The sequence below is a fragment of the Macrotis lagotis genome, chromosome 3, assembly GCF_037893015.1.
Source record: "Macrotis lagotis isolate mMagLag1 chromosome 3, bilby.v1.9.chrom.fasta, whole genome shotgun sequence".
NCBI classification, from domain to species: domain Eukaryota; kingdom Metazoa; phylum Chordata; class Mammalia; order Peramelemorphia; family Peramelidae; genus Macrotis; species Macrotis lagotis.
In genome coordinates this window covers 269,591,741-269,608,619 of record NC_133660.1, presented here as the reverse complement: position 1 = coordinate 269,608,619, position 16,879 = coordinate 269,591,741, and the positions used below count along the sequence as shown (strand labels likewise).

The 16,879-nt window shown below is 43.2% G+C and overlaps 1 protein-coding gene across 1 annotated transcript in view; it reads right to left on the bottom strand.

Annotated features, from left to right (window-relative positions):
- Positions 1-14,035, bottom strand: part of TSPAN18 (tetraspanin 18) — a 36,861-nt gene extending 22,826 nt beyond the window's left edge. Inside the window, exons 1-3 of the mRNA XM_074230513.1 lie at positions 13,927-14,035; positions 3,890-3,965; positions 1,518-1,712 (exon numbers count right to left, since the gene is read on the bottom strand). Of these exons, the coding sequence (XP_074086614.1) occupies positions 1,518-1,712; positions 3,890-3,952 (258 nt within the window). The 5' untranslated portion in view covers positions 3,953-3,965; positions 13,927-14,035. The remainder of the gene's footprint in view (positions 1-1,517; positions 1,713-3,889; positions 3,966-13,926) is intronic.
- Between the last annotated feature and the right edge of the window lie 2,844 nt (positions 14,036-16,879).

The window sequence follows — 16,879 nt, the reverse complement described above, 5'->3', positions numbered from 1 at the left end:
CAATGCGAAGAGTACTTGGGAGTTGAAAGATGCGAGGTGTTGGTCTTCATTCTAATAGTAATCATAGGTAAATCACTACATTTATAAAATGAGAATAATACTTGCTCTATCTAAGAGGTAATGTGTCCTAGTGAACAGAGAGCTGACCTTTGAGTCAAGGAGATCTGAGTTCACATTCCCCCTGTGACACATACAGGGCTTTGGTGACCCTGGACAAGTCACTTGACTTCTCAGTGTTCTAAGTCTATAAATTGCAGATGAAGTGCCCATCTACATTAGGAGAGAGAATTTTTTAAAGATCTTGAAGTGGCCTTAATCCAGTTCCTTCAATTTATAGGCAAGGCATAAGAGATACAAAGAGAGGATGGGACTTGCCCTTGGACACACTGCCACATTACAGTGGAACTGAGAGAAGACATCAGGTTCTCTGACTCCCAGGCCAAGGTTGCAATCCAAACTCCAGCTGGCTAGTTAGTTTGGCTCCAAGCCATGGCTACTGGCCACATTCATGGCCCCAGTCAGCTGTCTTACAAATGTGTACTGTTAGCCACAAAAAAAAGATAAGGGAAGAGAATGGAAGATGGTCCAAGGAAAACCTCATAGCTGATAGAATAAACAGCTCTAAAATTGAGCTCTGGACAAGTTATTCCCCTTTCTGGACCTCAATTTCCTTATATATGAAACAAGACTTGGGCACCTAGGTGGATAGACCCCAAGCCTTGGAGTCAGGAAGATATGAGTTCAAATCTTGCCTCAGACACTTACTAACTCAGTGACCCTGGGGAAGTCACTTCACCTTGTTTGCCTCAGTCTCACATCTCTAAAATGAGCTGGAGAAAGAAATGGCAAACCACTCTAGTATCTTTGCCAAGAAAACCCAAGTGGGGTCATGGAAGAGTTGGATACAACTAACTGACTAAACAATAGCAAAAAATAATATTAATAATATCCCACAAACTTGTGGTGGGGCTCAAATTATGTAACACATCATTTTTCTACAAACATATATATATATATGGAGTGAGGATTACATAAATGTGATTTATTATTTTTCATGGGCCTGTGATTTCACCAGTGGAAGGAGCTCCCAGTGGATAATGCTTTCTCCTAATACAAATTATCATCTAGTCAGAAATTTAGAGATTTACAGAGCGATTTGCACCACTGAAAGGTCACACAATTTGTTGAGGGTCAATGTGACTGAAGCAGAAGAGTGATCAAAGGCTGATTCACCTTTGAACCCAAGATATGACAGCAAATGGCACACAACTTGGTGAAGGATGAAAGGGGCAACCTCCGAGGAGACCAGTAGCATCAATGGCAACCCAACTACTACAAATGAGTGAAGAAGTCACTTCCCTGAAGTCACCCAGTTAAGAGAGTGGCAGACACTGGGTCCCCAACTCCAAGACCAGGGAGCTTCCCGTGACTTCTTTTTGGCTCCCAACCACCTGGACGTGATGAAGAAGAACTGGGAATGAGCAAGGGGAGTGGGTACCAGAGGGGCTTGTACTTACAAAGAGTAGCAAACACTTGTTTTCGCGGATGGCTCCACAGCAGCCTAGGAAACCGAGGAGGAAAAGTAGGGCCCCCATGGCCAGCAGGATGTAGGCGCCCGTGAAGAGAAGGGGGTTAGCGGCCACAATCTCTCGAAACCCAGTGGGGTCCACCATGACCCAGATCCCGACGCCCAGGAGGCAGGCACCCCCCAGCTGCTCCAGGGCCCAGCAGAGAGAAGGAAGAGACAGGGGAGGTATGGAAGGAGATAAGGGGTGGGGGAAGAAAAGGAGGCAAAGTTTAAACATTCTGCTCATGACTCCCAGGACCATGCTTTCCTGCTGGGGAGCCAGATGGGTTAGTTAGCAAGAGGGGCCCACATCCTGAGAAGCAGATAAATTAGGAACATGGTTTATTAGGCAGAAATTCAATTTGCACCATGATTCTATTTCCCCAAGGTGTTTCACTACTTTCTTTTCTTCCTTCTTTTTTTAAAAAATAACTTTCCTCATTTGTGGTATTTTAGCACCTACCTTAAGTAAAGCACCTACTGTTGAAATGCAAGAAGGAGTTGTGACTTGCTTCCCTTGGCCCCACTAAATTCTCCTTTAAGGGGCCCAACACCTCCTTCCACCATGATGACTGTGAATCTCCATTATTAAATGAGAGTACTAGGGAGAACTGGATTGTTTGTCTCTTCTCTGGGGAGGGTGGGAGAGAGCCATGGTTTAATTGTCTTAGGAAACTTAGTAATCAAACTAACCATATAGAGGGGTACCTGCTCCACATCTGAGAATCCCAAAAGTTTCCTGGTGGGCATCAAGAGATGGGAATTTGGCTAGAATTACACAGCAAGCATCTCTCAGAGAGGCAGGACCTGAACCCAGAGATTTCTATTCGAGGGCATCTATATGACACAGTGGAGAAAGCACAAGGCTTGGAGTCAGGAAGACTCATTTTCTTGATCAGATCCAGTCTCAGAGACTTATTAGTTGTATCAACCTGAACTAGTCACTTCACCTTGTTTGCCTCAGTTTCCTTATCTATAAAATGAGCTGGAGAAGGAAATGGCAAAACACTACAGAATCTTTGCCAATAAAAAGATCTTTGCCCAGACTGGGTCATGGAGACCCAGACATGACTGAATGGAATGGTATTTCTGAGGTCAACTCTTCAATGAGTCACAGATGCCTCCTTGTCTTTTTCAATTCATTACCGGCAAAATATCTACTGCATATAAGACACTGTGCTATGTCAAGAATATAAAGATAAAATGACATAATCCCTTGAAAACTTATATTCTATTGGGGAAGGGAGCAGGAAGTAGATGTGATAGAGAGAGGCAAGGGAAAAGAAATTAGGGAATTATGGGGGAATTCCTATAATGATCATTGGATTTAACTGGATATTGAGATTAAAGGAACCTTAGATTATGGAACACAGTAGATGAGTGCATGGAGGGACTATAGAGATCATTGTGTCCTGCTTCTCACAGGACAGCTGAAAAAAATGGAAGGGACTGAAGTGGAAAGGGGGAAAGAGGAAGAGGGACGAGGAAAGGGAAAGGGAAGAGAAAGGGGGCAAGTGAGGGGAAGGGAGGAAATGTGAGGGAAGGGAAAGGGAGGAGAGGGAAGAGGGAATGAAAGGAGGAGATGAAGGGGAGGGAGGGAGAGAAGGAGATGGGGGAGAGAGAGGAGGGGAGGGGAGGGGAGGGGAGGGGAAGGATCTCATCAAGGTACATAGCTAGAACTCAGTTCACTCTTTGCTCTCCTGAATGTTTACTAAAATATGGTAATTATTGTCTTTCACTCACTTAGGTACTGCCTTTCCCTGGGTGAGGGCTTTCTCCTTAGGAATTATCTTAAATCCCGTTCCAAAGATTTGAGGATCTCTATTTATTGTCTGTGAACCCAGTTCTTAGATAAGGAACACCTAGGTTGAATCCCAACAATGCTGCTTAGAATGGTAGAATCACAGATTTGGAAGAGACCTTTCTGATCTGGTTCAACTCTCACTTTACAGATGTGGAAACTGAGATCAAGGGGAGTGAGGTGACTTAAGCAAGATTGCCTGTATGACTGAGCATATTTGTCTGACTTTGGGCAAATTACATTTCTTGCTTGGGCCTCAGTTTCCTCACTTTGAAAATAGAGGGTTTGGACTAGACAAATTCTGGGGCCCTTTTGGGCCTCAATCTATGATCCTATTATCTGCTTCCAGCATGGCAGTTCCTTGTTCCTTGACGCCATTGGCTCCCACCACTAGGTGAAAAAAAAAAAAAAAAAGAAACCCAATTTCTCCTAACATGAATATTTTAAAAGAATCACTTGTTTTGAAAGCCTGGCAGAGACAGAGGGAAACCAATAGAGGGGAGGGTTCCCGGAATACTTACAAATATGAAGAAATTGAAAACAAACATCAGATACTTCATGCAGCTAAGACAGTCACCCTCCATGGTGCTTCTCCGCCTGCAAAACATCAAGGCAATCCCTGTGGCTCTGTATGTCTGCCTCCTCTTGGGCTCCCACTCCCTGCTGCTCCTCTTCCCCATGCCCCCAGAGAAGAGAGAACAGGGTCTAGTGTGGGCCTTGGTCTTGAAATTGGAAAGGAAGAGAGACGATGAGAGCTGGGAGGGACCTTATGAAGGACAGACTATGGCATGGTCTACAAAGGAGCTTAGAACAACTATCCACCACAGACCATCTGAAGGTTTCCATGGCACTTTCCATACATTATTGCATTTGGACATCGAAGTAAACTTGCCGTTCCCATTCAATGGATGAGGAAACCGAGGCCCTACAGAGATTGCCTAGGGTCCCATAGCTAGTCAAACCCATATCTTCCTGACTCCCAGACCAGGTATGCCAGAGCTGAGGAAGCCTTGCACATCGTCACAGCTCTGAATATGTTACATGATACAGTAGAAATAGGCATGAAGCAAGGAAGGATAAATAAAACTAATAAATCAAATTAAAAATCATCAGGTCTATTGCTCCTCACCCCTATTTTTACACATGAGGGGAACTCTTTGAAATTCTTATCAGGATCCAGCTTTATTCTTGGGTAGCCCTATAAATGGGACCCTCTCTAAAGACACAGAGGTCCTATACAATGGATGTGCAAATACACACACACACACACACACACACACACACACACACACACACACACACACACACACAGTATTTTGGTTGTACATTCCTAATGAAAAAAGCAGCATGGGGTATACCCTTCTCCATCTCTCACCCCTCCCTTCAGCAACATTTCCCACCCCAGACTGCATCCAATTACATGCTAAATTAAGGAGGGGAGCGGGGAATCTGCCCTTGATTCAAGCCCAATTTTAGCCAGCAGCGTCACAGTGACTATTTCCCAGGCCAGGGAATTGATCCTCTCTGTCTTCCCTTCATTGTGTCTCCTAAAGGACTGGGTGCTTGTCCAGCCACCCTTGGGGGCTACCGTGGCCATGGTAACTGGTTGGTTTTCAAGAAAGCTGCCAGGCTCTTCAGAAACCCACTTGGGGGGGGGGGGTTGCCAGAATCAGGTGAACGCACCATGCTCTAATTTGGGGGTTGGTCCGTTGCACAGCAACCCCGGGCCTGGATGCCTATTTCATTCTCCTTCTCTCAATGAACCTTTCCCCCTTTTATTTTTCCTCTCTGAAAGAAAGGCTGGTGGGGAAAAGAGGAGAGGGACAGAAGGGTTGGTATAGTCTTGGCTATGGGACTCAGAGACTGCCAAAGAGGAGAGAGGAAGGTTTTGAACCCAGATGTTCTGACTCTGGGTCAGATGTTCTTTTCATCACATGAAAGTGAAAATTTAGACGATGATGAACTCCAGCCCTAACCCCTTTGTCAAGGACCATTTCAGTGCTTGCTTTGGCTACAGATCTTGGCTACAGTTAAGCCATTTATTACACAGTGTGTATAAAACTCACCCTGGGGGTATCGCACTTAACCAATCTTGGCCTCAGTTTCCCTATCTAAAAAACGAGGGGAGGTGGACTACATTATTTCCAGTTCTATAATCACATCCTACCCCTATCTGTCTAATGAGGTACTTATTTTTGAGGATCTAGTCTGAGGAGGATGAGCAGGGAGCCCTCATGGATGTTTGTAGAGGCTGTTTCTGGAAGATTCTGAAGATGGAAAATGGAGGGGACCACTCTGCACTGTATCCATGATGGTCTTGTGAGTCTGCTTCCCATCCACTAACTGGGTGGTTAAGAGGGACCATTTGGTTGTTGGCCAAACCAGAGATGAGAGTATGTCTAAAAGCTTCAGAAGTCCAAACTTCTCCCTTCCTCTTGACCCTAAGGTGGACAGCTGGGTGATGCACTGTATAGAGCATTGGCCTTGCAGTCAGGAGGATGGGAGTTTTAATCCAGCCTCTCATACTTGTCACTTATTAGCTGTGTGACCTTGGGCAAATCACTTCACCCTGACTGACTCCCAGCCAGGGCTGTCTTCAGTCATCCTGATTCCTATCTGGCCACTAGACCAAGATGACTCCAGAGAAGTTAAGTGAGGTTGGTGACTTAGCACAGCACCCCCTCACTCAAATCCAATTCATGTGCTTGTCATGGCATCACCTCCCTGGAGTCATGGTCTTCTTTGAGAACGAAGGGCAAACAACAGAGTGTAAGGTAAATTCTGAACTCTGGAAGGCCATTGCAGACGGGGTGCCCATCTCTCCAAAGAGTCAGTCAGCGAGCAGTGAGTAGCATTCTAGGCAAGCCAATGTCTGCCACAGGACTGCCTCCTGCTTAGGATTTCTTTCCTTTGGTCCATGGACCATCTTCAGTTGTTCTGAACCTCTTCCTGCCACTGGATCCAGATGATGCCAGAGGAGAATGTAAGGCTGGAGACGTCGCACTGTCCCTCCTCCCTCAAATCCAAATCACTTATGTGACATGGTATCACCTCCCTGATGGAACAGTCCTCTTTGAGAATGAAGGACAAACAACAACAGGGACTCATGAAAATTTTCAAGGTCCAGGAACTGAAAATCATGATAGATTCTGCTGCATCTGAGCCTGGTGAAGAGTGCAACCCTGCCCAGGAGATGCCCTATCCTCCAGCCGTCAGCTCTGTCTCATTCAGAAGTGAACTGGGTGGGATGATCACTTTAACTGAGCACACTGTCCTGCCTGCCATAATTCACCTGACAACAGTTGCCTCTCTATGACCCCATCCACCTGCCTCTGTGTAGGGCAGAAAAACCACCTGGATATAACGGCTGCCTGGTCCTACAGTCACCTAAAGTGGGCACAGTTCAGGATGTCCTTCCTAGTCCCTAGATAAGACGTATTATCTGGGGGTCCTAGAGCCTTTTTTGAGAACAGTTATTAAAGGAAATCTAGAGAAGGAAATGACAGACCTCCTCCAGCAAAAATGACCACCCACTTCGGCAAAAATAATAAACCGCAAATGGGGTCAACAAAGACACAAATAAAATGATTGAAAAATGAGACTGAAAGAAAAAAAGCTGAGTAATGCCCCCTGGTGGAAGTGTGCAAGGAGACTTTTGTGGATGGGAGCCCCTCAGCTGCTTAGAGTGTTGGTGGCTGTTCACCAGGAATCTGGGGAGAAAAATGATGATTATTGGCAGGATTAGAAAAGGGTATTGGAAGGCTTTCACTGGCAGCTATAAATTAGCTCAGGAATAGATCTTTGCACTCTCAAACCTGGCAAAGGAAGGCAGTGGTAAGTGAGGGAGTGCCCACAGAAGAGCAAACAGAACGGCTAAAAGATCTGAGATCATGCCATCGAAGTATTGGTTGAAGGAACTCGAAATGTCCAGTCTATGGAAGACGGATTAGCATGATCTGCTTGGTCTCAGAGGGACCAGCTGGGAAGAAGGGCTGGAAGTATAGATTTGATATAAGGAGAAACTTCCTAAGAAGGAGACAGAGAGAGAGAGAGAGAGAGAGAGAGAGAGAGAGAGAGAGACAGAGAGACAGAGAGACAGAGAGACAGAGAGACAGAGAGACAGAGAGAGACAGAGAGAGAGAGAGAGAGAGAGAGAGAGAGAGAAAGTTCCACATGACTGCAGGTCTATGAGCAAAGGCTAGAAGATCACTTCCCCAGGATGCTATCAAAGGGATTTTTACTCAGAGACAACTTGGATTTAATGGACCAAGGTCCCCATTTTACTCTCAAATTGGGAAGTCCTGCATTTCTCCCAGGATACGAGAGATAACCAAAGCCCTGACAATTCATCCATCCATCCCCCCTAGTTCAGGTGTTCATCACTTGTTATTGGTTTAATCATTTCCTCATTCTTCACCCTGGGGGAGCCCATTGGATAGCACCATTGGCTTGAAGTCAGGAAGACATCTTCCTGAATTCAAATCTGGCCTCAGATAGTTGTATGACCCGGAGCAAGTCACTTAACCCTGTTTGTCCCAGTTTCCTCATCTATCAAATGAGCTGGGGAAGACGATAACAAACCATTCCAGTATCTTTGCCAAGGATACCCCAAAAGGGGTCTGGAAGATTTGACTTGAAAAATCTAAACAACTGTTCTTCTCCTTGCATTGTCTCTCCCTGCTCCAATCCGTCCTTCACACGCCTGAGAAAGTGATATTCCTAAAACAGAAATCTGATCACGTCCTTCCACTTTTCAAGCAGTTCCAGTGGTTTGAGCTATGGGCTCCAGGATCAAATATAAACACCTGAGGTTGGCATTTACAACTCTGGTCTGCCTTTCCAGGGTTATGGCATATTATTCTCTTTCAGACATATAAGTTGGTCCAACCAAACAGGCCTTTTTACTATTCTTCACACACAGAATTCCATCTCCTTTTTCCATGTCTATGACACGCAGTCCGCCATGTCTGAAATTCACTCACTCTTTGTCTGCCCCTCAGAATGCCTGATGCCCTTCAACAAATAATGCAAATACCACTGCCTGCAAGATATCTTTCCTGACCCCTTCCTTTTTCACTTCTCCCCACAGCTGCCAGTGTCTCCTTCCCAATTTACTTTCAACATATTTCTATATTCATCTATGTACACATATTGCTTTTCCTTATAGACCGTAAGTTCCCCGGTGGCAGGGTCTGTTTCCCTTTTATGTTTGTATTTCTAGAACCCAGCATAACAGGTAGAACTCAGTAAGGATTTAATAAATGCTTACTGATTGGTGGATTGATCCATCATTTAAAAAGCATTATGGACAATATAGGCAGACTGTGTGCCATCTACTGCGCAAAGTTCAAAAGCGAAGTACAAGGATGAATAAAGTGGTATTCCCGCCTTCATGGAACTTACCTTCTATGACAGACTTAAGTTTTGGAATCAGATAAATATCTTTTATGATCAGGATTATTTTGGGGGGAGGGGTGCAAAGCAATGGGGTTAAATGACTTGCCCAAGGCCACACAGCTAGGTAATTATTAAGTGTCTGGGGTCAGATTTGAGCTCAGGTCATCTCTTGACTCCTGGGTTGGTGCTCTATCCACTGTGCCACCTAGCTGTCCCAATCAAGATTCTTTGTAAATAAATTTGGAATAAAGAAATGTTATTGGGCCAGTCAGGTGGTTCAATGGATAGAGCATCAGCCCAGGAGTCAAGAGAACCCGAGTTTAAATCTGGTCTCAGACACTTAATAATTATCTAGCTGTGTGACCTTGGGCAAGTCACTTAACCCCATTGCCTTGAAAAAAACAAACAAAAAATGCTTAATTATCAGATTCAGGAAAGGATTCCCTGAAATTCTAAGGCTGCTTTGTCTGACTCCTTTATCTATTCCATGAAAGAGACAGGACCTTTTTTTGTAGGCCCTTTGGACATGTGTTGTGTCTTTCTTGGGAAACAAGAGGGAGATCAGTTAATCAATTAGTAAATATTTAATAAGCATCTAGGCTCAAAACACTGTGCTTACTGGAGAAACAAAGAAAATCTCCAAACATTCCCTGCCTCCATGGAGTTTATATTCTATTAGGGGAAATGGTAACTTTTCAATAAGGATGAGGTAAGTGAGAGGAAAGGAAGAACTCTGGCTCTCTAAAAGGGAAAATTGTGGTTTCTTCTGGATAATTCTACCTTGACTTGAACTAAATATCCCAGGAATATAGGGTAGACAGGGTCGAAGGGGCTGGAGGAGGGAGTGACATCTGGAAATATCGAATGTGAGGTCCAAAATTATTTTTGCTAAACTACCAAACGTTCCTGTAGGGGTCACTCACCCCTTCCCTCACTCCATAACAAATTAAGGGAAAAGTGGGGTAGCTCTGGTGGGGACCCGCTGGCATTTGCTTTGTATCTTACTCCTAAAGAAAGAGATTTTGTGTTATAAAAGATTGTGTGTGTGTGTGTGTGTGTGTGTGTGTGTGTGTGTGTGTGTTTGTGTGAGAGTGTGTGTGTGTGTGTGTGTGTGTGTGTGTGTGTGTGTGTGTGTGTGTGTTTTGCTTTGGGTTTTAGCTCAGTTTCGAGTAAGGAGCTGAGAGCTTTGTTTTCTTTGGTGGGAATTACAAGTTCCCTCCTTTCCCGTCCCTTCCCTCACTTTTAAGTAACCCTGGACCCTTAGAGCTATTGCCAGAGAATTAAAGGCCATTTAATGCTCCCTTTTTAAATAAACCCTGGCAGCTTTTATTTTTTTCCCTCTTCTAAAAATAAAAGAATATGAGTCCAGTGGGGAGAGCAGGGAAGGAAGGAGAGAAGCTCAGATATACAAGAAAGGCAGAGCCTGAAGGAGGAGGCCCAAAGATTTAAAACAGGAAGGGGCATCTTATTGTCCTCTAGGCCATCTCCTTGCTCTTGGTAAACCCATTAATTTAGGTTTTAGGAATTTTTGCCTCAAATGTCCAGAGTTGTCATTTAAAGATGTGCTGGGAAGGAAAAATGGGTTGAGCATGTCCTATTTTCATTTAAGATACTCTGAATTGCTATCTCCCCCCAGATCCTTTTCCATCAGTCCCAGAATCAAGCTGTTAGCATTTTTGAGTTTTTTGACCTGGAAAATGACATCTGGCAAAGTTTGTTGTTGTTGCTGTGGTTGTAATTGTTTGTCCTTTGTTCTTGAAAAGGACCATGATATCAAGAAAGTGATGCCACGAAATGCAGGTGAACTGGATTTAAGTGTGTGTGTGTGTGGGGGGGGTAAAATCACCAGTCTCACTTTTTCCTCCAGAGTCATCTGTGTCCAGTGGCCCAAAGAGGTATCAGGATGACTGGGGATGGCCCTGGATGCAATGGAAGACCTTGGTTTTTTAAAGGTCTTTGCCAGGTCTCAGTATTTTTTGCTTCATCTGAGAAAGAACAATGAATTTGGGGCCCAGTGGATTTGGGTTCGAATTCCGATTTGGGCAAGCCCCATTTTCTTCATCCCAGTTTGGGTAAACCCCAGTTTTCTCCTATAAAAGGAGGGGGAGACAAGATGATGCGTAAGCATGCATCTAAGCATTGACATTCTTTTTTTCTTTTTTTGTTTTTTGGTTTTCTTGCAAGGCAATGGGGTTAAGTGATTTGCCCACAGTCACACAGCTAGATAATTAGTAAGTGTCTGAGGTCGGATTCGGACTCAGGTCCTGCTGACTCCAGGGCTGGTGCTCTATCCACTGCTCCACCTAGCTGCCCCAGCTTTGACATTCTAAGGCCTCTTCTAGCTCTCTACAAAGGCCACCAAACTGATATTCCCTTAGAACCCAGCTCAAGAAACTTTCAAAAGCTCCCTCTTTCCACTCTGATCAAAAACAAACACCTCTGGTGAGTATTTAAAGCCCTTTACAACTGAACTCCACCCTCTCATATCCCCTTGCTCCCCAACCTCATACATTTTGTACGCCAACTAAATGGATTTGTTTACAGTGTCCTCACATAAAAGATTCCATCTGCCATCTCCGGGCTCTGCTTCCTTACCTCTGTGTCTTGGAACCTATAGCTTCCCTTCCCTTCTCAACTCAAGTGCCCACTCCCCTTTTTCTAGTCCCCTAGGAGCTGGTGCCTCCCCTCTCAAAATGACTTTGTATTTCATATCCTATTACTTTATTGACACACATTGGATCCTTGAGTAGAATGGAAGTCCCATGAGGCCAAGGACTGTCTTGCTTTGATCTTTGTAGTTTGAATGCTATACAAAGTGAGGAGGTACTTAAATAAAAGCTCATTGGTTTTAAGTGAATTCAACATTCTCCAAATATTGAACAATATTCACCACCTAGTAGGTGATTCTCATTGAGGTCATCCATTGAGGATGGATGAGCTGTCCCCAGCAGACTTGGCTGAATGAACACTGGAGAATGTTCATCCTGGCTAGGGTGTCTTCATTGTTGACTTGCCTGGGCCAAACCACTCTACATATAGTGTAAAGAATTGTTTCCCCCACTTTGAACACTTAACAATTGAAAGGCATAATAAACACTGAGCTGTACAAATCCATTGCATGCATTTATTATGGATTGCATTTATTAGAGGGGCCACTTCCTTTTTAGCTTCTGGGCTCACAGACAGGGCAATAAAAAATCTCATGCAGGAGCTTTTTACATTTTAAAGGAAGGTGGGGTGGATAGGTGATGGATGGGTGGATGGGCAGATGACTTAGTCTAATAGGCAGTGTGGCAAGAAGGATGCCTGCCCTCTCTCCCTTATAGGAACTTTGCCTTTCAGGCTCTTGCTTTCTTCATTCTGAAAATGGGTCTGTCAATTATTCTTACCTCCTGATCCTCTGAGGGGTTCCCTAAGAGGACATGAAAGAAAACCTTGGAGCAAATAGTTTGAAGGTCTTGGACAAAAAGGACTTTAAAAAGGGGTAGGGCATCATCTTCTGAGCCAGGAAAACAAGTTATTTCTGGGTTTCCTTCCCTATAATTTGACTTCATAGAACCAGAAGAGGTCAACCATGGGCTAACTCTCCAAAGCTTAGACTCTATGATGGGTGGAGGTGTTTGTGTGTTGGGGGAACATTTAAAAGGATTATGGGAATCTGAGAGAGAATTATAGGATGCCAGGGAGGGCAGGATACTTTATTTGTTATTCATTTGTGTTTTCATTTTTTTTATTTATTTAGTATTATATTTCTCCCCAGCTACATGTTAAAACAATTTTTAGAATTATTTTTAACACTTTGAATTCTCTTCCTCCCTTCCACTTACCCCCATTGAAAAGGTAAGCAATTTTATATATAAATTATCCATGTGAAACATTTCAATAATAGTCACACATTGTGACAGAAAACACAGATCCTCTTCCCCCCCCCAAAAAAAACCCTCAAGAAAAATAAAGTTAAAAAAAGCATGCTTCAATTTATATTCAGATTATGTTTTCATTTGATGCCTCTCATTTTCAACCTAGGCTGTTGCAATGGGTAGAGTGTGGGGCCTGGAGTCAAGAAAAACTGAGTTTAAATCAGACACTAGTTATGGACAAGTCACTTAACCTGTTTGCCTCAGTTTCCTCGTCTGTAAAATGAATTTGAAGAAGAAAATGACAAATCACTCCAGTATCTTTACCAAGAAACCCCAAAAGAGATCACAAAGAGATAGATATGTGTGAACAATTCTGATCTCACAATTCATCCTGAATGTCTTCCTCCCCAATTCTTTTGCCTGGCAAACCTAAAAGAAAGTTTAGAATACAGAACACCAGAGCTAGAAAGGGACCTTAGAATACAGAACATGGAATGTCAGAGGGAGGAGAGTCTTTAGAATTTCAGATAGAGGATTATAAGAAAGTTTTATAAAGTATAATCTCAGAGCTGAGAGGGTCATTGAAATAGAATATCCAAACTGCAGGAGATTGAGAATACAGAATACAATGGCCTCACTGTAAGAGGACTTAGAACATAGACTATTAGAACTGGAAAAAATCTTAGTATAGAAAGATGAAAATGACAGACTATGACAGAGCCAACTGAGCTGGAAAGGAAAGCTAGAACATAGCTTAGATGGACTACAGATGGACTTTAGATGGATTTTAGACTATAGAACAAAGAACATCAGAGTAGGGACTAACTTTAGAATATAAATATTAAAACTATTGGGGTTGAGCAGGCCTTTAGAATATAGATTGCCAGAGCTGGGGAATCCCTTAGGAAACAGAATGTCTGAGTTGGGGAACTGTCAGCACAAGGGAAGACAGAACATAGAATGTCAAGGTAGGGACAGACTTTAGAAAATAGAACAAAGAATTTCATAGGTGGGACAGATTTCAGAAAATAAAATATATACTGGATCTGGATGGACCCTTAGAACATAGACCGTCAGAGGTGGGGAACTCCTTAGAACCCAGAATATCAGTACATAGAATATCAGAGTTATTGCAGACTTCCAAATGTACTGTATATAGACAGTAGGACTGTAGAACCATTAGAATTGGGAATCAAACTCAATATCCTGGACTTTTCAGTCAGTGTTCTCCCCACTAGACAATACTGTCATATTGGAAAGGAAAAAGTAAGTAAACCAAGGTAAAAAATCAGGTTACCCACCTTTAGAGGTCTTCAGACGACAATGAAACAACTGTCTCCAAACAGTCCAAGGGATCCTGGTCTATTTGTATTATTGGGCAGACTTGACCTAGAAGAGAAAATATTCAATTATTTTCAATACAGAAAGACAATAAAGAGTCATGCCATTCAACATATTGTTTGTGAAAACTTCCTGTAACACTAATAAAAATCTTTCTGCATATAGAGTAGTTTCAGTGGTCCAGGGGACTGCCATCAGCCAGGAGCTGATACTATAAGCCAGAGGTTGAATGAATTAGTGCATCATCTTGTGAAAATGTTGGGCATCATTGCAAACATGTAACCTACTGTGACATGACATACAAAAACAGACAAGCAAGAAAGAAGAAAGGATTGCAGAAGTAGGGGTCTTGGGTTTCTGAAATGCAAGGGATGCAAAGGAAATCTAAGAAGCTGTCTAAGGCTGAAATATAAACCCAGAATCCCAGGTCAGGGTCCAAGAGTCTCTTGCTTATTGGTGCAATGACCGTGGGACTGCTATTTTGAGCTTTTAGCAAGCTTCTGACTGGCACCTAGGTGGCACAGTGAATAGAGCAATGAATTTGGAAACAGGAAGACATATTCAGGAGTTCAAATCTGGTCTCAGATACTTCCTAGCTGGGTAATCTTGGGCAAATCACTCAACTCTGTTTGCCTCTGTCCTTCATTTGTAAAATGAGCTGGAAAAGGAAATGGCAAACCATTCCAGTATTTTTTCTAGGAACTCCCCCCCCCCCATACACACCTAATAAAGAGTCAGTGTCTTACAGGACTGAAACAATTCAACAGCAAAAACCAAACTTCTGAGCCTCAGGTACACTCCCTCTTACTTATCTACTAAGCCATAGATTGGTGGGATGATCTGTGTTATTTATTCTATCTAGGACCCCATCATCTAGGACTTCTCCGGGGAGTCCATTGGACTATAATATCACAGACACTTTGTGCATTCATGTATTGTTGCCATTGTGTTGTTTTATAAACAGCTACAATATAGTGGAAAGAACAGTGTATTTTGGACACAGTAACACTTCTTTGTGGCAGTAACATCGATCCTAGCATAACTGACCTCAGGTATTGTTAGGATCCAATGAGATAAGAGATTTAAAATGTTTTATAAACCATTAAAGGACTATTTAAATGCATTGGCTCTGATGATAGTAGTGTGGCAGTCCACTCCAGGAGTCTTTTGCTAGGCTCCCTGAGGAGTTTCTCTTCCTCCTTCATTTCCCGATCTTTGTACAGCTTGTGTCCTTCCAGAAGTCTCCCTCTTGATCATCTCCACTTATCTTCTGAATTAACCTCTTGTTTTTGCCTCTGCTCTCCCCCCGCCCCAACCTTCCAAGTCCCGATTCCTAGATTCCCTTTGTGCATCACATAAGGGGAGGCAGCAGTCTGGAAGAGATGACTTTTCATCCAATATACCCAAGTCACAGCACAGTCTCCATTAGATAGGACATGAAAAGGAGGGGCTTAGGAACCTCATGTATTCAATCTCTGTACCAAGGGGCCAAAGAGAGAGGCTGACAGTGAGTGTAAAGAAAAATAAAAGACAGGAACTCTGAGTAGGCTTGGCAGAGAGGGAGCTTGTCAACTATATTCTCTCTCCGACTCATTCCAAATAAATCCCATGTCTGATTCATTCAACAAACATTTCTCTGTACAGAGTATTTATTGTGCCAGACACTAGGAGAGACAAAAAGATACGGTTGCTATATATATAGGAAAGACAGCAACAACAATAATAATGAAGTGCTTCATATAGGTTATCCCATTTGATCTTCACAACATCCCTGGGAGGTAGGTGCAATTATTATCCACATTTTACTAACAAGGAAACTGAGGCAGGGGGAGATCAAGTAACTTATTTGCCTAAAGTCATTATAACTCGGGAGCATCTGAAGTCAGACTTGAACTTAGGTCTTCCTCACTCCCAGACGAGTGCTCTTTGTACTGTGCCACCCAAGGTGTCTGTAGGAATTAACCATCAAGCAGATGGACAGGACAAGAAAATAGATCACTAAAGTGAACATTAGCACAAGAAGCACTGGGTTTGGGACCAGCAAGACTCATCTTTATGAGTTCAAATCTGACCACAAACACTTACTAGCTGAGTGATTCTGCAAGTCACTTATACCTGTTTGCCTCAGTTTCCGCATTTGTCAAATGAGTTGGAGAGGGAAATTGCAAACCACTCTAGTACCTTTGCCAAAAAAAAATTCCAAATGAGGTCACAAAGAATTGGACATGACTGAAATAACTTCTCAATACCAATAGATGGTCTGCTAAGTTTGATGGAAGGAAGAGTCAAGGTTCAAGTTCCAATCAAGTCTGTTTTGTCAACTGTAAAATGTTTGTAGCATTGTAGGTTGTTGTCAGGCCAAATGAGAGATAATGTCCCCCAAGATTCTGCCCTGAGCCCCATTCTCTTCACCCCCTTTACTACTTCATTTGGTGATCTCATCAGCTGCCATGGATTCAATCACTTTCTCTCTGTTGATGGATCTCAAATCTACTTATCGAATCCTAAACTCTCTATTGACCTGCAGTCTTGTATATCCAACTACCTCATGGATACCTCCAGCCAGATGCTCCATAAGCATCTCAAATTCATCACCTCTAAAACTGAACTCATTAGCTTTCCTCTCAAAGCCTCTCCTATTTGTAACTCCCCTATTCCTGCCAAGGTTCCAGTCATCTTCCCAGTCACTCAGGCTCACAAGCTAGATGTCATTCTATACCCTTCACTCTGTTAACCCCCATATCCAATCAGTTACCAAATCCAGTTGATTCTAACTTTACAGCTTTCATTTGCTCCCCATCCAATAATGAGGTGCAGGCCTCATTACTTCATACCTAGAATATGACAATAACTGCTGATGGGTCTGTCTGCCTCAAATCTCTTCCCACCTTAGCTGACCCTCCACTTACTGGT